The sequence below is a fragment of the Trichomycterus rosablanca genome, chromosome 19, assembly GCF_030014385.1.
Source record: "Trichomycterus rosablanca isolate fTriRos1 chromosome 19, fTriRos1.hap1, whole genome shotgun sequence".
In the NCBI taxonomy this organism is placed as follows: Eukaryota; Metazoa; Chordata; class Actinopteri; order Siluriformes; family Trichomycteridae; genus Trichomycterus; species Trichomycterus rosablanca.
In genome coordinates, this window is record NC_086006.1 from 25548046 (window position 1) to 25569856 (window position 21811).

Sequence of the window (21811 nt, forward strand, 5' to 3'; positions counted from 1 at the left end):
ATTAATTCATTCCTTTTTTCATTCATTCATTTGTCCATTCATTCCATTATTCATTCATTCATGCATGCATTTGTTCAATAATTAATTAATTAATAAATTTATACATTCATTCATTAACTAATTAATTAATTTATTCATTCGTCCATTAATTAATTAATTAATTTATCCATTCAGTCAGTCAGTTCTTTAGTCATACATTCATGCATGCATTTGTTTATTAGTTAATTCCTTTATTTATTGTTTGTTTGTTTATTAGGATTTTAACGTCATGTTTTACACTTTGGTTACACTAATGACAGGAACGGTAGTTACTGGTTACACAAGATTCATAAGTTCACAAGATTATATCAAACACAGTCATGGGCAATTTAGTATCTCCAATTCACCTCATGTGCATGTCTTTGGACTGTGGGAGGAAACCGGAAAGCTGTAGCCTAGTGGCTAAGGTACTGGACTAGTAATCAGAAGGTTGCTGGTTCAAGCCCCACCACTGCTAGGTTGCTGCTGTTGGGCCCTTGAGCAAGGCCCTTAACCCTCAATTGCTCAGACAGTATACTGTAACTGTACTGTAAGTCGCTTTGGATAAAGGCGTCTGCTAAATGCCAAAAAAATGTAAAAAAAAAAAATGTAAAACTCCACACAGAAAGGACCCAGACCGCCTCACCTGGGGATTGAACCCAGGACCTTCTTGCTGTGAGGCGACAGTGCTACCCACTGAGCCACCGTGCCACCCCCCTTTATTTATACATTCATTCCAATATTAATTAATTACTTCATTCAGTCAGTTCTTTATTCATACATTTATTCCTTTATTCATTTATTTATTCATTTATTTATTTATTCCTGTATTCATGTACTGACTTCACGTATTCATTTAGTCACTTATTTGTTCACTCATTTACTTACTTAGTTAGTCAAAACAATCACAAGATATCTGAAGGAGTCCTGTTGTACATGTTACAAGGACGTTACCAGCAGGTTCTTCACCTGTGTCTCAAGTTGAGTCATATCCTAAAGTGCATGTGGGCAGAAACAGACCAGCAGTTCTGGGCAAATTGTTGAATTGCACTGAATCCCTGCAATCATGTTCCAAAATGTAGAAGACAACCTTTCAGAAGAACTGAGTTAATGAAACGTTATAGCAGCAAAGTAAGACTGACTCCATTTTCATGTCTGTGGTTTTGATGTGTTGCTTAACAGACAGACATGAATGTGATGTTCAGGTGTCCATGGTTTTCTGAACCGTGCTGTTATTATTTCTGCAGAAATGTGTTGAGCCAATACAGTGTTTCACTGCACTGCTGTGTAATCTCTATAAGGACTGGTAATCACGGGCAGGTCTGCGTTCTTTGTTGGCCTGGACACTTTGAGAAAGGAAACATTGCCCCGCTGCTTCTCGTTTACTTGCTAAATAAGGTCTCGCGACTCCTCTGAGGCATCGACGTTTTTCTTTGTGAAAACACGGCTCTGTTTCTCAGGATGTGGGACAGCAGGAGCTCCCAGATTCCTTTGCCTTGTATGGCTAAAGGCCTGCGAGCCTGGCTGCAGCACCACACTGACCTTATTGGTTGGAGCGGGAACTGGGAGGTGTGGAAAAGTCCTGAAACATTAAACAAACGTTACACAGCCAGAGAGCGGTGAGACTCAGGAGCCAGACTTAAGCTCAACCCGCTGCCACTCAACACCCAGGTGAGAATGATACATGAATCTTTCTACTATCATTAATGAGGTTTATATTTTGCACAGCTTTAACTGCTTTGAAAGTGAATGATCTGTGTGATGGGTAGATGAACAAAAGTACTGAGACACACCTGGTAATTTTTAAATTCATGTGTTTCAGCCAAAATAATTTCTAACAGGTGTAATAAATCAGTTATATAAAGAAAACATATGCTTCCAACTTTGCAGCAACAGTTTTGGGAAGGCCCTTTCCTCTTCCAGCATGACTGTACCCCTGTGCACAAAGCTCATTTTAAAGACCTGCACAGAGTCCTGACCTCAGCCCTAATGAACAGCTTTGGAATGAACTGGAACATCAACTGAGCCTTTCTTGGGCAACATCAGTGCCCAGCCATACAAATGTTCTTTTGACTAAATGGGCACAAATTCCCACAGACAGTCTTGCAAGGAGCCTTGTCAGAACAGAGCTGCTTTCCTGGAATCTTGTGGATTCATCGTGGATGTGTCTGGTCAGCCAACCAGACATAGCCAATCATGTAGCTGTCCGACCGGTTGATGATTCCAACCCTGGATCCCAGTTGTAGTGGGCCAGCATATTAGACTACAGTGCCACTCAAGCGCCCAAAAACAAACATAATTTAAACATAAACCTAACACAAAGCAACAAATAAAATTCACTTTATGATAGTTTACTTAAACCAGATATGTTTCTTAATAACTAGACCAATTGGAGCGACTAAAAAGTGCCCTTATGTGTGTGTGCCCAGTACATCAGACCCACAGGGATCCTGATTCTCACCCTGCTATAAATTGATTAGCCAGTTTTGACACCTTGATAATGGTTAAAGAATTATTGTCATCATTTTAGTTTGATGTGGGCAAGTAAAAGTGGCTGGCACTAAGCAGTTGCACTAAGCAGTTGCATTTCAGAAATTCAAGTCTATTATAAGAAACGTTTTGATGTACGAGGCTGCCAGTCTGGCTCCGTGAGGTCTGGTTAGTTTATATGAATTATTTTAGGCGGCTTTTAAAACATGATTGGTGTGGAAACTGTGCAGCTACTTTGGCGACCTGGACTCAAGCTTATCTTCAGTGTGGACCGTGATCATCTTGTATCATGAGATCATGTTCACTAAAGATGGACTAAACCACAGCGCCATCTCAAATAGTTTTCTAGTCATTATAACTGCATTAGGTAGGATGTAGATGCTCATGTAATCATGATCTGTCTGAAATCCAGCTAATCCAAACAACTCAATATTTATATTTATTTTTAAGTTGCTCATTTCCTGTGGTCGCTGATCAATTATGGATAAAATATCAGTAGATGAGATTTCCTGAGTCACTTATATTGGGTATCGAGTTGTCATTTGGAAATATGATGGGTACAGCAATACCAATGTAAATGATCTATTGTTTATATTACTGTTTAAACACTTTTATAAGTAAATAAGTTTATATATAATAAGTTTAAATATTTACTGCGGCGGCAAGGGGGCTTGGTGGGTAGCACTGTCGCCTCACAGCAAGAAGGTCCTGGGTTTGATCCCAAGACGGGGTGGTCCGGGTCCTTTCTGTGTGGAGTTTGCATGTTCTCCCTGTGTCTGTGTGGGTTTCCTCCGGGAGCTCCGGTTTCCTCCCACAGTCCAAAAACATGCAGTCAGGTTAATCAGAGACACTATAGGTGAATGGGTATGTGTGTGTGGGTGTGGGTGTGTCTGCCCTACGATGGACTGGCACCCCGTCCAGGGTGTTACTGTGTGCCTTGCGCCCATTGAGAAGCTGGGATAGGCTCCAGTAAAAAACCTTGTTTCTACACTCACTGTCCATTTTATCAGCTCCACTTACCATATAGAAGTACTTTGTAGTTCTACAATTACTGACTGTAGTCCAGTACTACACCACATGGACTACACCAGATGGACTACACCACATGTGTGTTGTGCTGGTATGAGTGGATAAGTCACAGCAGCGCTGCTGGAGTTTTTAAATACCGTGTCCCTCACTGTCCACTCTATTATACACTCCTACCTAGTCGGTCCACCTTGTAGATGTAAAGTCAGAGACGATCGCTCATCTATTGCTGCTGTTTGAGTCGGTCATCTTCTAGACCTTCATCAGTGGTCACAGGATGCTGCCCACAGGGCGCTGTTGGCTGGATATTTTTTTGGTTGGTGGACTATTCTCAGTCCAGCAGTGACAGTGAGGTGTGTCTTATTCACTCATACCAGCACAACACACACTAACACACCACCACCATGTCAGTGTCACTGCAGTGCTGAGAATGATCCACCACCTAAATAATATCTGCTCTGTGGGGGTCCTGACCATTGAAGAACAGCATGAAAGGAGGCTAACAAAGCATGCAGAGAAACAAATGGACTACAGTCAGTAATTGTAGAACTACAAAGTGCTCCTATATGGTAAGTGGAGCTGATAACATGGACAGTGAGTGTAGAAACAAGGAGGTGGTTATAATGTTATGGCTGATTGGTGTATTCCTATAGTGAGGTGGCAGAAGGACATTAAGGAGTAGAGAAGTGTTTTTTTCTATCATAGAACATGCTAAACAATAAATCTATATGTATAAATGAAAAGAAGTGTTAGAAAAAATGTATTTATATACATCTGACATTTTAACAAGTTCAATTTCAGCCGTCTTTTAACCTTAAGATAAGCAAGATAAAGCAAAAAAGAGTAAAGAAGTCCAGTCACCCTGCTGCCTGACTTTTATTACTAAATCTCACTCTTCTTTTAAAGGTCAACAGTCTACAGCCAGAATGTCTGCAGCCAAACGCGCCAAAGGCAAGACGACGAAGAAGCGCCCCCAGAGGGCGACTTCCAACGTCTTCGCCATGTTCGACCAGTCCCAGATCCAGGAGTTTAAAGAGGCGTTTAACATGATCGACCAAAATCGGGATGGCTTCATCGATAAGGAGGATCTGCACGACATGCTCGCCTCTCTCGGTAACTGTTTAGTAGAAATGTACAACTCTGCTAATACAGGATGAATCTAAGAAGGATTTGAAGGGACTGGTTGTGTCACTCTGGGTTAAACCATGCAGATCAGAGTGGTTGGATATTCAGGAGAAAACCACTAATGTCCCATAAATATTTAAAGCATCCTGCCATCTACTATTATTTCACCCACAGGCTTTACTTAGATTCTGCCCAGTCACTGGATCACACCAGTAGTGTCAGAGTTTGATAAAAATACAATATGTATTTATTAATTTAGCATTTTTACTGACCTATTTATCCATTACTGGGTTCATACATCCTGGGTTCATCCAGTTCATCACATGGCAACTTTAACTCACACATTCACTTACTTACACCGTGGGACAATTTTTTTTTTTTTTTTCTCTCGCATTTCCTCCCTTTTTCTCCCGATTTAGCAAAGCCAATTAGTCTTCCGCTGCTGGGGATCCCGTTTGAGATCGAGGAGGGTATATTTGCCTGCTCCACGCCCTCTCCGACACGTGCCCAGTCCCTCAACCCCTTCTTTTTTGCCCGTGCCTGGGTGGATTCGCACATATGGCTCATCCACTGCTGCAAAGGCGTCTTGAAGACCCCACCACTTAGTCCGGTCTTTTCCCACCCAACAGACTCAGTGGCCAATTTTTTGTCTGCTGCAGGCATTGCCAATTGTGCCTGCTAGATGGCGCCAAGCCAGGCGAGATTTAAACCAAGGAGTTCAGAATCTCAGCACTGGTGTGCTAGCGGAATATCTCGATGCGCCACCTGGGCGCCATACTGTGGGACAATTTTAAGCAGTCAGTCAAGTCTCTGTATGTTTCCTGGGAGGTGAAAGGAAACCGGAGTATCCAGAGAAAACCTCACAAACATAAATGGAACAGAAGTCCTTGTAGAGCATAAGCAAGGTCCTCAGGAACCATAAGCATCTCATACAATAGAGTTAGCTACTGATACTGGCCCAATGGCACTGAGTTTGAAAACTTTGACCTGGCATTCTGGTCACATCGAACATAAGATATATAACTGAATGTGCCATGCCTGTTTCACCTCTATTTAGGAAAGAACCCGTCGGATGAGTACCTGGAAGGCATGATGAGCGAGGCTCCCGGTCCCATTAACTTCACCATGTTCCTCACCATGTTTGGAGAGCGTCTCAACGGCACTGATCCTGAGGATGTGATACGAAATGCCTTTACCTGCTTTGATGAAGATGGCTCAGGTATCTACAGGTTTTAATCATGTTGTTTTCTGCAGCATTGTGGTTCAATTTTGAACCATTTCTTTTGGCAACCCTCAAGATAGCTGGTGGTCGGCACGGTGGCTAAGTGGGTATCACTGTCGGCACTGTCATAGCAAGAAGGTCCTGGGTTAGATCCCCAGGTTGGGTGGTCCGGGTCCTTTCTGTGCGGAGTTGCATGTTCTCCCCGTGTCTGTGTGGGTTTCCTCTGGGAGCTCCGGTTTCCTTTCAGTCTAAAAACATGCAGTCAGGTTAATTGGAGACACTGAATTGCCCTATAGGTGAATGGGTGTGTGTATGTGTGTCTGCCCTGCGATGGACTGGCACCCCGTCCAGGGTGTTACTGTGTGCCTTGTGCCCATTGAGAAGCTGGTATAGGCTCCAGCACCCCCCGTGACCCTGATTGGATAAGTGGTTAAGAAAGTGAGTGAGTGAGTCTCAGCTGGTCAGACTGGTCTGGTTTAAAAGTTTGGAGGGGGTTTATATCGGTTCCACTGAGAAACATTGAGGACAAGGCAGGAATATCTTGGACAGGGCGGCAATCTACCGCAGGGCTTCGACCGTCCACTAGATATAGCAGATCATGTCTGTTTAGACATCACACTGCAGAGATTTGAACTCTGGTGGCATATCAAAATGCTCGACTATTTCTGCTGATCTTGCACGTCTCATTTAATAGGATTTATCCACGAGGATCATCTCCGTGAGCTGCTGACCACCATGGGCGACCGATTCACAGACGAAGAGGTGGACGAGCTTTTCCGAGAGGCTCCGATCGACAAGAAGGGAAACTTCAATTACACCGAGTTCACCCGCATCCTCAAACACGGTGCCAAGGATAAGGACGACATCTAAAAACCACACCCAGTGTTTCAGAAATCAGTAATCAGTCAGAAATGTTTCACTAATCTCTTTGTAAAAAATCACAACCATTTACTGATTATTACAGTAATTGTATATGGACATAAAAACTCCAGAACTAAAAAGAACATTGAACTGTCTTATTTTTTAAATGTAGGTGACAGCCAGGCTTAATATCTGTCTGCAAAGTCCTTTAAAATAGCAGCTTTATTAACGTGGACACTAATCGATGGGTTTAAAATACTAAATACTGATCAATATCATAATTAAGTGCCGTTGAGTCGATTCAGGTCCTGATGACCACATGGAGAGTTTCTCTTCAGCACCCCGTCTTCTGTTTTGGTCCTCAGGCTTCTTAATGGCTCATTCATTGTTCTCTAATTGTATTCATCCATCTTGTTGCTGGTCATGAATACTGATCATGAGATGCTAAGAGCCGCACTGATCAATCAAGAGCAATTGTAGAGATGAAGATATATTTTAATACGTCTGTGATGAACCCAATCATTTTGTACTGTGCTAAAAAAAATAAAAGGATCCAGCAATTTGTTCTATTTTCACACTTGTCACATTTTATTTCTATTTTATTTATGCATTTTCTCCCAGTTTAGTGTAGTCAATTTGTCTTCCACTGCTGGTGGATCCCTGATTGCAGTCGAGGTGGGTATACTGCTGCTCACGCCTCCTCCGACCCGCACGCAGCCCTTAGCGGAACCCTTTTTCACCCATGCATTTTGCACAGGCGCCTCTCTATCTGCCAATCAGAGTCCTTACACAGCATTTGAAGACCACACCCACATAGTCTGGTCATCCCACCCTAGCAGAAACGTGTCTGCTGCAGGCACTGCCATTTATGCACGCTAAATAGCGCCCAGAGTTTCGAACCGAGGAGTTCAGAATCTCGGCGCCTTACCACATTTAAATGTTTCAGATCTTCCAAATAATTGTACTATAAGATAAAGATGGACTGTTGAGCAGCTGAAGTTTCATATCAAACAAGAATGGAGAAAATTCCACAAAACTAGAACGATGAGTGTCCCCAGTTCCCAAATCATTAAAAAACTCTCATGAATTTTTAACATCATGTTTTACACTTTGGTTACATTTACTGTATGACAGGAACGATAGTAACTCATTACACAAGGTTCATCAGTTCAAGTTTAATATCAAACACAGTCATGGACAGTTTAGTATCTCCAGTTCACCTCACCTGTGTATCTTTTGACTGTGGGAGGGAACTGGAGCTCCCGGAGGAAACCCACACAGACACGGGGAGAACATATAAACTCCACACAGAAAGAACCCAGGACCTTCTTGCTGTGAGGCGACAGTGCTAGTCAGATTTTTTATTATGGAATTTACAAATCACAGATTCTTGTTTTGACTACATTTAACAACATGTCCAAACTATTCCGGAAATGCGTTTGGTAGATAAGAAGAGCCAATGGACAGATAACCAAATATGAGGTGCATATTTAATCCCCCCTCTGCTGCAGCAGGAACCAGGCCAATATCTGATTCTAAGCTTGGACTCGAACACTAAACAAATCCATGATTGGAGCTCTGATAAGCGCTGGTTTCCTGTACCACCCTGTTTAGGAAAGAGTGAGTCCGTACAGGGTGAGCTGATGCCCAGAAACGTTCCTCACATCAGAAACATCATCATTCTTCTCAAACAAAAACAAACCTGGTTTCCCTTCTTAAATAAAACTTCTATTTTATTTTTGCATATGTAAAAGAAATATTCTCACACAATCCTGGTGTGTTAGTGTGTGTTGTGCTGGTATGAGTGGATCAGACACAGCAGCGCTGCTGGAGTTTTTAAATACCGTGTCCACTCACTGTCCACTCTATTAGACACTCCTACCTAGTTGGTCCACCTTGTAGATGTAAAGTCGGAGACGATCGCTCATCTATTGCTGCTGTTTGAGTCGGTCATCTTCTAGACCTTCATCAGTGGTCACAGGACGCTGCCCATGGGGCGCTGCTGTGTCTGATCCACTCATACCAGCACAACACACACTAACACACCACCACCATGTCAGTGTCACTGCAGTGCTGAGAATGATCCACCACCTAAATAATACCTGCTCTGTGGTGGTCCTGACCATTGAAGAACAGGGTGAAAGCAGGTTAAAAAGGTATTTAGAGAAACAGATGAACTACAGTCAGTAATTGTTGAACTACAAAGTGCTTCTATATGGTAAGTGGAGCTGATAACATGGACAGTGAGTGTAGAAACAAGGAGGTGGTTTTAATGTTAAGGCTGATAGGTGATTTTTAGTTCAACAACAAACAACAAATTCAACACATCAAATAGCTTGTTTTTACAAATGACATTTATTAGTCTTTTAAATGATATGCTAAGGGTACGCTAACTTTTACACCTGACTGGATATTTTTTTATCAGGATAGATCCGACTGAGAAATCATCTATCATTTGGGATACATCACCACCATGCCTTTGGAAAGTCTGGTACGAGTCCGGTGTACCAGTGCAGGAACTCGTTATAAATGTTTTATCAGTGTAAATGTGATAGACCTTCTGTAAAAACGCCACGTCTAGTAATTAAATACAAAGCGAAACCCCAAAAGTCCCGAGAACAGCACGTTCCAGTGTTAAAAACCGACAGGAGGCCGAATCTGAGAGTCCAATAGTGTCCAGCGGTTAACGATTTAAACAACACGAAGGATTGTTATCGTCCTTCCTCCGGCTGTGGTTCGAATGTCCGAAGCTTCATGCGTTCTCCTAGAACAGAGGGAAGGAACTATAAAAACAGCAGCCCCGAAATTCTGCTGATAGTCCATCACTGAGTCAATGCAAGCTGTAGCCCTATTAACGTTGGATGCCAATGGCGGACGCTCCATCGTGAAACGGTCGTGGCAGACAATCCACAGAGAGGAATTAAAAGAGACGGGTATTGCTGTACCATGCAAAGTTCTCAATGTTGTGCATTTGGCAAAAAACATGAAAGATGTGAATGAGCAGACACGCGTACGTCCATTCACACCAGGGATTTCTGAGCTCGAATGAAATACAGTGGGAAAACATACAGGATTATTATCTTCATTTTAATCCCACACAGTAACCCAGGGTAGCACAGGTCACATGAAAAGAAATCATTAGAAACCATTAATTTCCCTTACATTCACTTAAAAAAATAACAAATTATAGCAATACGATATTAATCCTTTATATTTAAATATGGTTAATGATAAAACTGTAATGATAAAGATGTTTTCATCATTTTAACCAAAGTAAGTGAATGTGGCACAGTGGGGATAACATGGACATGGTCAGAAGAGAGAACCTTTAATTTGTTTATATTAAGATAATAATATATGCTGCTTTACCTTAAATTACTTTTATGCTCTTTCCCAGCAAAAACTTAGTTTTATATAATAAAGAATAATATATTATTCATAATAATATATATAGTATAAAAGTATAATAAAGAAGCAAAATCTGTACCAGTAAGTGATTCTACCCCAGAAACACCAGTGAAGGGCATGGGTACAAACTGGACAGGGTACCAGAGGTCATTTTAAACAAGCAATCTACCTACACGCAGTGGTATAACCTTAAGTGTTGGACCTCGCCAGTTCAAGCATCCATGCAACACAAATGGCCGTGTTTGAGGGAAAGAAGGCCAGACAGTGATATGTGATCCCTGGGACTGCAGATGGGAAGGGAGGGGGGTCACATGGAGCTTAGTGTGGCTCGCCATACGTGATACGGTGATCAGAAGCAGACGCAGACTGGACACGTTTCTGAGGGGGCGTGTGGTGATCCGGCTCTCATTGCTCAGATCGAGGGTTGTGCAAGCACCAACAGATTCACACTGGGGAACTGGAAATGACCAAATTTTGAGATAATGGAAAAAAATCCTTATTTGACTGGTAATGAATGTTGTGCAGTTGATAGAATTTGAATCATTATAAATAATGATGGCATGGGCGCCACCACACCACCACTTTAATAATCCAATAATGGACAGGACAGGACGTTTGTAGCCACGATGAGATAAAATCAGTGCAGGAAACAAATCGATTTGATCCGTATTTAAAATAATGCTTTATAATATAATAATTTTTAACAATATTTCATTTTCATGTTTCTACCATTGCTTTTTCAAGGTCAGGGATGAGGTGGGTCCACAATGCAATAACACACCATGGACAGGAAGCGAATCCATTGTGAGGCCTCTGCCAACATTCAATAGTGGTCCAGTGCTGAGACTTAAAGTCAGACTGGTGCATCAATAGTGCAGGATACTGAATAAATTATATTTAGATAAAATGATCGGCGCTTGTAAAGAGCAAAGAACATGGAAGTTGAATCATTTAGTACTATTAATTGATCTAAACTCTAACTACCCGTTTCTAACTACCCACAGCAGTAAACTGCGCTGGCCTGGCAGGATCACATGAAAGCGTCGGTTTGGGAACCCAACACTGGGGAGAAGAAGCGGTAACAGATTGGACACATATTGAAGGGGGCATGTTAATCATGTAGAATTCAAACTAATCAGAAATGATATTATTTTAAATAATTTCTGACTGTCATTATTGTCTATTTGCAGCTATTTTCTCACTAATCGACTTGTGTAAAGCAAAACAAACAGCCCAGAAAATTCGTCACATTTATAAAACACCCGAGAATCAGATTTCTACAGAATTATGCAGCATTACTGGTCATCATCAGTCCAGTACAGACACATGTGATTGGTCAAACCCTACTGCAGAATAAATGACTTTTTATTATCAGCAATGTGTGAAAATAAAACTCACTGCTTACAGGATTCAACTTTCTCTGCTACAGTCATGAAACACACGCAGAATCATCATCACAATAAAAAACAAACTGAGGGAGACAAAAATATGAAGCACAATTACACAAATCCAAAGCGACTCTTAATCTGTGAGATTTACTAAAACATGTGAATCATTCATTCAGTCAAAAGAAAAAGTGCAAAAATCAGGAATGAAATATTGAACGACGTCTTGTAGATAAAATGCAGATCTGGAGATGATGTTAAGGGTGGAATAAATTGATTTCGCCACAAATAAATAAACCAATAAAAAAAATAATGTATAAAGTGCAGCAACAAAAATCTGTCGATATAAATGAAACAGATTTAAATCATCGAATTATTATAAACAATTTATTACCTTCAAATGATGTTTATTGCACTTCAGTAATAAAAACTGAGTGAAGAGCCATTTATGTACCTTATTTACCCTATTATTTTGTCAGAATTACGACTGGATTTAATATCGTTTCTACACTATATGGCCAAAAGTATTTGGACACCTGACCATGAGCTTTAAAAAACAAGTGTGTGATCTTTCAGCTATAAGAACAGACACTCTTCTGAGAAGGCTTCTCACAAGTTTTTGAGCTATGTCTGTGGGAATTTGTGCCCATTCAGACAGCATTAGTATGCCTGGGCCTCAGTTGATGTTCCAGTTCATTCCAGAGCTATGCTTTGTGCACAGGGGCTCAATCATGCTGGAAGAGGAAAGGGTCTTCCCCAAACTGTTGCTGCAAAGTTAGAAGCTTATCAGTTCCTTTACTATATTGTAGTGGCTAAAACACATGAATTCAATAATTAGAAGGGGTGTCCCAATACATTTGCCCATATAGTGTATTATTTAACTCGGGCTCTTTTTTCTCATTTTATTTCATTTTCATGTTTTATTGCTGCTTGATCCCGGTCAGGGTTGCAGTGTGCCCAGTTCTAACAGAATCACTGGGTGAAAAGCGTCCCGTCAGGGATGTTACAGCAATCTCCCGCTGTCAGACAGAACCGATCATGACTGTGTGTGGACGCCTAACTGGTCAATAGCACCAGGAATGAAACCAGCGGTAGAGCTAGTGTAATTTATCTCTGCACCAACTACTTATTTATTATTTATAAATAATCATTTTAATTATTGCAGGGTGTGAATAGAAAAATAATATACAGTAAATGAAACTACTTTAAATTATTTTATGGTGTTTAAAAATATTTTAAAAAACGGTACCATATCAGACATTCACCTTCGGCTATTTAATAATATTCTCTTTTCTTCCTAAACATGCATTTTCATCAATAAATTTAATCATTGCTGGTCATGTTAAAAAAATAAACAAAATTTACGAATGAATTAATTAATTAATAGAGTAACAGAATCTGTATTTTTGATTTAGTATGTTCATCGTAATTATTTTTCATGTTATAAATAAAAGAATAAAGTTAATCAAGAATAATATTTAGACTCTATTATTTTTATTTCTATAAAAATAAAAAGTTCCTGATGTAATAATAATAGAATTTATAATTTAATAGATAATAGATATATACTCTATATTTAATAGATATATATGTTAAGTTTCTTTTATCTCTCCTCTAACAGTTTACTGCGTCTGTTTGTTTATTAGGATTTTACCGTCATGTTTTACACTTTGGTTACATTCATGACAGGAACGGTAGTTACTCATTACACAAGATTCATCAGTTCAAGTTCTTATACGTGTACCTCACTTGCATGTCATTGGACTGTGGGAGGAAACCGGAGCAACCGGAGGAAACCCACTCGGACACGGGGAGAACATGCAAACTCCACACAGAAGGGGACCCGGACCGCCCCACCTGGGGATCGAACCCAGGACCTTCTTGCTGTGAGGTGAATTTTCCTCCCAATCTAGTCGTATCCAATTCCCTGATCGCATTTCGCTTTCTTTACTGCTGCTGACCTCCTGGGAAGGGTCAGGACTATAACACTGATGTGTGCAGTAGCCGACTGATACGTGAACATACAGAGATCCGTATCGTGCACGGAGAGTCGCGCACTGATCTCCATTATTCCCCGTCTCTGTGCAGGCACCATCAATCAGCCAGCAGAGGTCATAATTGAACCCCCCTTTGTCCCTTACTGTCTGCATAAGCACCCTGTGCTGCCAGGGACTTACAAATGTGACCGTATAGAATTTGAGCAATTAAGCAATGCAAGCGATTGAGGGTTAAGGGCCTGCAGCTTGGCAGTGGTGAAGCTTAAACTGGCAACCTTTGGATTACTAGTCTATCACCTTAACCACTGAGCTACCACTGCCCTTACTACTAAACTACAATAAATAAAAATTAATTAGCATTTTATAACGTGTTTTTTTAATGATGTGTAAGTTAATAATACACATACATACTATATTATCCTTCACTTCCTAACAAGATTATTCATTCTATTATTTTCCTTTTGTATTTCATTCAGGCACAGATACAATCCTTTAATTCCACAAGCAGCGCTCAAGCACTGGATGTAAATAAACGAATGGTATAAAAATAAATGATTTTAGAGAAATGATTTGTATGTAAGATTCTCAGATTGAGATTTGGTCTTGATTGAGAATTACAGGTCAGTAACCTGGCGTAAGTGTGACGACGTACCATGTGTAGTTGGTTTGTTATGGTTTGTTATGGTTCTCTGAGGGGTCGTACACCAAAAAATCCTTCAAGTAACATTCATGTGAGTCTCAACTCTTCCAAAATAATATCATTATAATAATTAGAATAATAATAAGAAGAATAAGAAAAATAATAATAATAAAAGGAAGACGTTGCTGAAAGACAAGTGCAGACGTGCAGAATCCTGAGTGCGTGCTTCGTACGTCGGGTTTTAGTGGAGTGACTGACGGGGGGAAGGATTCTTAATCACACCCATACACAAGCGCAACATGTCGTCCCTGATATGACCAGGATCTACAGATGGATGTTGGATATATTTGGGGGTAATTACAGCTCTGATTATTATTGATCATCACGAGATTAAGAGTAAGAAACGTCACGCTGAAGTTGTTCTGCATGTCTGAGTTGAATTCCCCTGATTCTCACACACTCGAGTCGTGTCCTTCACGAAGAGGAAAACGCAGATGCAAAAGTGTGTGTGTGTGTGTGTGTGTGTGGCCTCTCTCAGAGCCGAGTCTGGGCTTCAGGAACGTAAATCTCGATGCTGTCGGCGCTCTCTGTAGCTGAGTTCTGACGCTCGGTGGCGGCTCGCTTGGCAGCCATCAGTCGTTTGCGAGCCTCCTGTCTCTGTTTATCAGCGGCCGAGTCTCCGCTGCTCTTCTCCTTCGGCCCGGCCGGCTTGGGCTTTAGAGCTTTCTTCGGCGTCATCACTGAAACTGATTTCCTCTCCTCCTGCCAAAATGAACACGAACATAAAGAGCTGAATTTTTTTATTTTTTTTTATTAAATCTCTCCCTTTTTCTCCATTTTTAGCGCGTCCAATTGCCCGATTGCTTCCTCTCCACCAATGCCGATCCCTGCTCTGATTGAGGAGAATGAAGCTAACCCACGCCCCCTCCGACACGTGCAGCTCAGCGTTGTGTACGGAGAGACACACCCTGAGAGCACTCTTTTCTCATCTCTGTGCAGGCGCCATCAATCAGCCAGCAGAGGTCGTAATTGCACCTGTCATGGGAGAGAGACCCCATCCGGCTTAGTCCCGCCCATATCTGAACAACAGGCCAATCGTTGTTCATGTGGCTGCTCGGCCTTAGCCGGCAGGCAGAGCTGAGATTCGATACGATGTATTCGAGATCCAGCTCTGGTTCCAGCGTGTGTTTTTACCGTTGTGGCACCTGAGCGGCCTACGAGCTGAATTTTTAACATCTTAGGGCACATTCACATGAGAAGTGGTAAAACCGTTATTGCCGTTATTTCCTATGGAGTGTGGCGGTGCCACTTTGATGCTCTGGGCTGCAATTTTCGTGCTTGATTGAACTTGGGATTGACCCAGTTTCCCACTGACCTTTTCAAAGCGCCTCTAATGAGACAAACTGTTTGATATGCGTTAAAAGCGTCTCAACGCTTAACCTGAACAAAGCTTAACGTGTATTAAAACAACAAGTGAGGAATTTTATTAGTGGAGAGAACTTATGAGCAGTAATAATGAAGAGAAGTTTAGTGCTCCTGTGTCGTTCATTTAATACATTAAACCATGTTAAGCTTTTTTAATGATAAGCGTTTTAGACTCTCTGAAAAGCTGATTCTCACAATTTCTCAGAAGCTCGAGCTGTAACAAGTTTAAAAGTGAAACAGAGAGGAAAATCCAGATAAACACAGATACAGGTGGAGCTTTCAGACTGAGTTTGATGGTTATTCCACACAAATGCAGATTCGTCTCATATTCAAGCCAAGTAAAATGCTTCTCATGTGAATGCTACTTAGGCTGCGTTGACATGATATGGAGGGGGTCGGTGCCGCTTATCTTGCAGCTGCTTTACCTTACCGCTCAGATTTGTTGCATTGAGGCTTTATTTTACCGCTTACCTCTTTGCTCAAGTTCAGTCTGACTTGACCTGGTTTGCTGAACTTTTCCAAGCAACACCAATAAGACAAATAGTTTATATGACGCAGTCAGTTACATTTTTACATTTACATTTTCAGCATTTAGCAGACGCCTTTATCCAAAGCGACTTACACGATGAGCAATTGAGGGTTAAGGGTCTTTCTCAGTGACCCAACAGTGGCAACTTGGTGGTGGCGGGGCTTGAAACGGCAACCTTCTGTTTACTAGTCCAGTACCTTAACCACTGAGCTATCACTGCCCTCTTTCACTCTTTAATACGATTTAATTCACCCCCAGATTAACAATAAAGTTTCATGAAGCCACTTTATTCTTTTGCTGCTTTTTTTAATCTTCTCACGTCTCCAAATGACGACGCTGCAGAGCGTTCTGATAGAAACACACATTGCATACAAAAGTGAATGTGAATAAATAAACTGTCACTACTGTCAATCAATACTGGACTGGAGTGGATTGTCTTCACGCTCGGCGCTCAACCTGGCGGTGACTGAAGCGAGAACTGTTTATTATGTGAAAGCAGCACAACAATCCTTGCATGAGATTCAAAATCTGAGGGTTTTCCGAGGTAGAATTTTGTAGAAAAGCTCCTAAAATACATTCCTGCTAATTACACACACCCACCCTCCAAAGAATGCAAACAAATTTAATTGGTCAAAAAAAAAAAAAACCCCAAACAAACAAAAAAAGATTTCCATGTCTTCATTTTACCACAGAGATTCAGTGTGTGCTTAAATACATGTCACTGACTTAGACCCTTGACTTATGAACCATTTACCATAGTATCATTTTGGGTTACGAGCGATCTATTTCAACTTGACGTACGAACAAATTTCGGATTACGAACCGAAATCCGCATGCGAACGAAACACGTGACGTCACGAACAAGTTGTCTCCGACCGTCTCGCTCTATATATATATGTACAGTGAGCGAACATTCGGACAGCGGACGGTGTTTTCTTATATTCTATACAATTCAATATCAAAACGGCCCCAAATAAGGTGCAGAGAAAGCGTAGTGGTGAGAAAATAAACAAATCTATTATTATTTGTTTGTATATTGCATAATTACTCCTGCCAGTAGGTGTCACTGTGTATCAGACAGAGGGGACTAAGTGAGAGAGAAGAAGGAACTCGGAGTAAAGTATTCTTTCTTTCGTGCAATTACACCTATAAAATACAACACTACTGAAATAAAGAAGGAAATAATAGAGAAATATGAGAGTTATTGTTGTTTCTGGTAGATACATTTTATAAAAAAATAAGGAAATTTATTATAGTGTATGGTACAGCACACGTACTGTACTGAAATGTGATGTGTGTTTTATGTACAGGACAGTACTACTGTGTATTGTTGTTTATTATTGTTTATTACATTAATGTATATTCTATAATTTAAGATTTAAGGGAAAATAAACTTTATTTATAACAAAAAAGACAATTTGAGACATTAGAAAGGTTAGGTAAGGGGGGGTTTGGGAGGTCTGACACAGATTAATTCTATTTACATTATTTCTTATGGGAAAAATAGGTTTAATTAATGAAAATTTTGACTTAAGAACAGCCCTTCGGAACCAATTAAATTAATAAGTCAAGGGTCTACTGTACTGGAAAAAAATTATTCTGGTACATACTGTATACTGCATACTGATTTGGGGCCCCATCAGTACGTGAGTACTATGCAGTTTCAAACACAGCATGTATTTCACCTTTCTGGCCAAATCCTGATCATGTGACTAAAAACATGGGTTGAGACATTTTGATGCCACCTGATACCTTTTTGTTGTTGCTCACTGGCTGTTTCCAGTTGTTGGCTTTGAGCAGGTGTAGCTCGTCGAACTTGGTGCTGATATCCTCGATGGAAAGCTGCAGCAGATCCCAAAATCCCGCCAAATCCTGAGCGGTGGGCTGCGGCTGAACATTCGCGTCCTGATACACACACACACACACACACACATATATATATAACATCCTGATACACACACAATGCCAAAATACATGACACAAACACATGACTTCAGGAATTCAAAAATGTTTAATATACATACACACACATATATATTGTACACATATACATATACATATACACACATGTTCAGTTTGTTTGTTTCGTATCTCCAATGCGCCTCACTTGCTTCTCGCCCCTGCATTCTGCACAGGCGTCTCTTCTGCCAATCAGGGTCCTTACACAGCGTATAAAGACCCACCCACCCCCACATAGTATGGCCCCCAATTAGTATCTGCAGCAGGCACTGCCAATTATGCCCGCTAGATGGCGCCTAGCCGACCGGAGGCAACACCGAGTTTTGAACCGAGGAGTTTAGAAACTCGGTGCTGGTGTGCAAGTGGAATTTCCCGCTGCGCCACCTGGGCGCTGTGTGTGCTACTTTTTGACCCATCAGATTTTGCCCTATTTTTTTCAGAAAACCCAAGTGTGTTTCGTTCATTCCTGCTAAGAAGAAGAACGGTCGCAGAACTCATCAACATCTCAACACGACCACTGAATACACGAGTTCCTCACAAGTGTTCCTCACAAGTGTTCCTCACAAGTGTTCCTCACAAGTGTTCCTCACAAGTGTGTGCAAACGTCTGACTCTATAAGCAGCCTGTCGAGTAGCGTGAACATGCTGGGCTCAGGTTGATGTTAGAAAATGATTTATGAGGATGATGTGATGGAGAAAAATAACAAACAAAGCAGCGGTAAATCTGACATGTAGCTCCTTTAAGCGTTTTGGATCGAGCTGAGGTACTGAGCTCTGAAACTCACCAGGTTCTGCTCACACAGGCCTCGAAACTGCTGGAACTTCTGAGATTTGAGCAACTGAGCGCTGCCTACTGCACTGCGGATCTTCCCCAGCACTACACACACACACACACACACACACACACACGGGGAGAAAAACTTAAACACTAGTCTTTTTCTCGAGAGGAGCTTCTGTGCTAAATTCTGTAAACAACTTTGGTTGCCACATTCTGCCATAACCCCCTCTTACCCCCGCTTCTATATGTTTTCACTCCATAAACAAACACGGCTTAGAGTCTCCTGACATCTGCACCATCCTAGAGCGATTCTTTGCTTTTATTAAACGGCATTTTTTAAGTATAAAATTCTACATAATGAGCAGGTTCTATCAAATGGCCATGGTTGGACAAAAATAAATGAATAACTACATTATAAATTGACTGTTCTACCTTTAGTTAGGGCTAGAGTACGAACATCTAGTGAATGTCACGTTTGTTCCCTGATGAATCACGTCCATATTGTAGTGGAAGCTAAATTATAAGAACTACTTTAAATACCTAATCCAACTATGTAATTCGGTTGCATTCTGTCCGAAGAACAGAGCGTGTAACGTACTAAACTGATTTGCCGACCTAAATGTGTTTTTTCCGCTTCTGTTTAATCATTTTCACAATTTTAGAGCCGCGTTTGAACCCTCAAGTAAAACGAATATTTAGGCTGTTCTGCTCCAGTTGGTGTGAAGAGCTACAGCTTTAGTAAATTGTCAGACACAGTGTGTGGACTGTGTTGGCAGATTGTGCCGATTTGCACTGTGACTCGTTAGTTGATGGTGCAGTTTGCAGTCAAAATAGAATGAATAAAACGCCTGTATTTGTCATATATACGTATACAGAATTTCGTTGTACTGTGCATCTTTCTTTACATATCCCAGCTTGTTTGGAAGCTGGGGTCAGAGTGCAGGGTCAGCCATTGTACGGCGCCCCTGGTGCAGACAGGGTTAAGGGCCTTGCTAAAGGGGCCAACAGTGGCTGCATGGCAGAGCTGGGATTCAAACCTTTCAGTTGATAGCCCAAAGCTCTACCCACTAAGCTACCACTGTCCCTACAGCAATGCAATACCTGGTAGATGTGTGGAGCAGATGGAGCAAGCTCTTCTTCTGACTCCTATGCCCAAAATATTTATTTAATATATGGTCCTCAGTTAGAGAACTTATCAGATATTAAACTGATAAGAACAGATATTACACTTGATCTTAGCCACAAGGCTGAAACCTAAAGGTTCTGAACTCTATAGACCAGAGCCCATATTTTGAGAACTTTTGGTGACCCCTTAAGAACATCACGTCACCCTGTGTGAGTTTCCTCTGAATGAGCATGTATTTAACAGAATGTCATCCGAGTGCTTTTATTATTTATTATTATTTAAAGGTTAATTATTCGCCCTGTTCATGTAGCTATTTTTAATACCCTGAATTGTTTTCAAGTATCCTGAAGTTGGAACATTCTGTCTGGAGCTCAAAATGAACAAAATAAATCACCTTTGACTCTTCTGGCATCTAAAGCAACCCTACATGGGGTCCAGACTACCCATTATTATTTCTGTCAAACAAAACTGATTGTTAGACGTTCACTACTTTTTTTTACTTTGCTATAAACACAGTGGGTTTGAATGCTTATATTTTTAAGACTGGATTGATTAATATGCTACTGGAATAATTACTCTAGAGCAGACCTGAAATCGAACTGTCCGAAAAATCCCACAATAGACTTTTAGTGACTTTTATGACCTGGTTTAATCCTAAAGACTCGACTGTTTAATTAAAGGTCGAGAATAGCAGCCGGACGGAAGAAACGTCTGATGAAGTCAACGCAGTAGATCAGTCCTCATATTTTATTCTGGGATTTTAATACAGGGCTGTAAATAGCAACCTGTGTGATTAACACAGCGACCGGAAGCTGAGGTGGGAAGGATCTGCTGGCCATGGATTACATGGATTACTGTTAACAGCTGTTAAACACACTATGCTGAGTATTCTGTACATTATTTTAAAAAGAACTGATAGCAGTAGGTAGGGATGTTGGTGGTTAACCGGCTAATTGATACCCGACAGAGAAGTCTGCGTCTGGTTAAAGCTGTCGGTCAGAAATGTGGTTTGGTTTCCAATGTTCACGTTGACGCTACTTTGCTTGGGTACGTACAGCCTAGCGGTCAGCGAAGTCACTTTCCATTCTGAAAGTGGTCAAAGTGCAAAATGACGTAGTTACAAGAGTGAGAGATGCATTAACAACTTTATCCTGGTCAGGGTCACGGCAGGTCCTCAAGAAAGGATGGCAGGGCATCAGCCATCCCCCTTCAGACACAGTGGATCATGTCTGTGTGGATGCCCGGCCGTCCCATATCCACCCGAGCTCCAGTGTATAAATCCGTTACTAATTAAAGGAGCTAAATGTAAGATCATTGCTTTCACTTGCAGAATCTCTCCCCCATCTGCTCGTGTAACCTCATCCATCACAATCGGATCAATTTGGCCGGGTCGGACTGGCGCTTTAAGAAGCAGATGAGCAGTGTGAAGACATGGGTGACTGTTAATGTCTGAAAATGATTCATGAGGGTCATAAAATGCTTAACAGAAAAGTCAAACAAAATCTCACATGTAGCTCCTTCAGGAGGATAAAAGTGAATAGATGTGGCGCGTGCAGGAGGAAAGAAATAAAGGCGTCGCCTGTGCAAATTAAACGTGGTCATGATCTGCTGATAAAACTCGTCATCGTGTTAAAACTACAGCAGTAACAAAGACGCAAAACTCAGGCTGTCATCACGCTGTAGCTGTGTGTTCTCCAGAGGTGTTCCCATACAACCCACAACACTTTATCCAAATATGACCAAGAAAAAGACACCCTAAGTATGTGGACACCAGGCATTTCAGCCACATCCATTGCTTACAGGAGTATAAAACCAGCTACACA

At 41.2% G+C, this 21811-nt stretch overlaps 2 protein-coding genes and 1 non-coding gene across 5 annotated transcripts in view; 1 reads left to right on the plus strand and 2 right to left on the minus strand.

Moving 5' to 3' along the window:
• The first annotated feature begins 1609 nt into the window (after nucleotides 1-1609).
• On the plus strand, nucleotides 1610-7317 carry myl9a (myosin, light chain 9a, regulatory). Its single transcript, XM_063016158.1, has 4 exons — nucleotides 1610-1689; nucleotides 4441-4647; nucleotides 5717-5878; nucleotides 6576-7317. Exons 2-4 carry the CDS (start codon nucleotides 4461-4463, stop codon nucleotides 6749-6751), a joined length of 525 nt encoding a protein of 174 aa, XP_062872228.1. The 5' UTR covers nucleotides 1610-1689; nucleotides 4441-4460; the 3' UTR covers nucleotides 6752-7317.
• A 5741-nt stretch (nucleotides 7318-13058) lies between these two features.
• The window catches only part of dlgap4a (discs, large (Drosophila) homolog-associated protein 4a), a 120162-nt gene continuing 111409 nt past the window's right edge, over nucleotides 13059-21811 (minus strand). For 2 of the 3 annotated variants that reach the window (XM_063015736.1, XM_063015737.1), the window contains exons 10-11: nucleotides 17879-18031; nucleotides 14745-14934 (exon numbers count right to left, since the gene is read on the minus strand). In XM_063015736.1, the coding sequence (XP_062871806.1) occupies nucleotides 14837-14934; nucleotides 17879-18031 (251 nt within the window). In that variant the 3' untranslated portion in view covers nucleotides 14745-14836. Of the gene's footprint in view, nucleotides 14935-17878; nucleotides 18032-18869; nucleotides 18962-21811 lie in introns of all 3 variants that reach the window. The other variant, XM_063015738.1, reaches the window with a different exon arrangement.
• On the minus strand, nucleotides 19930-20121 carry LOC134334026 (U2 spliceosomal RNA). The gene has a single exon (XR_010015447.1). It is a non-coding gene; the product is annotated as a U2 spliceosomal RNA (small nuclear RNA).

Excerpts from the sequence above, each read along its gene's own strand:
- myl9a (XM_063016158.1), top strand. The coding sequence starts at position 4,461 with ATGTCTGCAGCCAAACGCGCCAAAGGCAAGACGACGAAGAAGCGCCCC. Across the intron at positions 4,648-5,716 it reads CGACATGCTCGCCTCTCTCG|GAAAGAACCCGTCGGATGAG; the intron begins GTAACTGTTTAG and ends ACCTCTATTTAG. Across the intron at positions 5,879-6,575 it reads CTTTGATGAAGATGGCTCAG|GATTTATCCACGAGGATCAT; the intron begins GTATCTACAGGT and ends CTCATTTAATAG.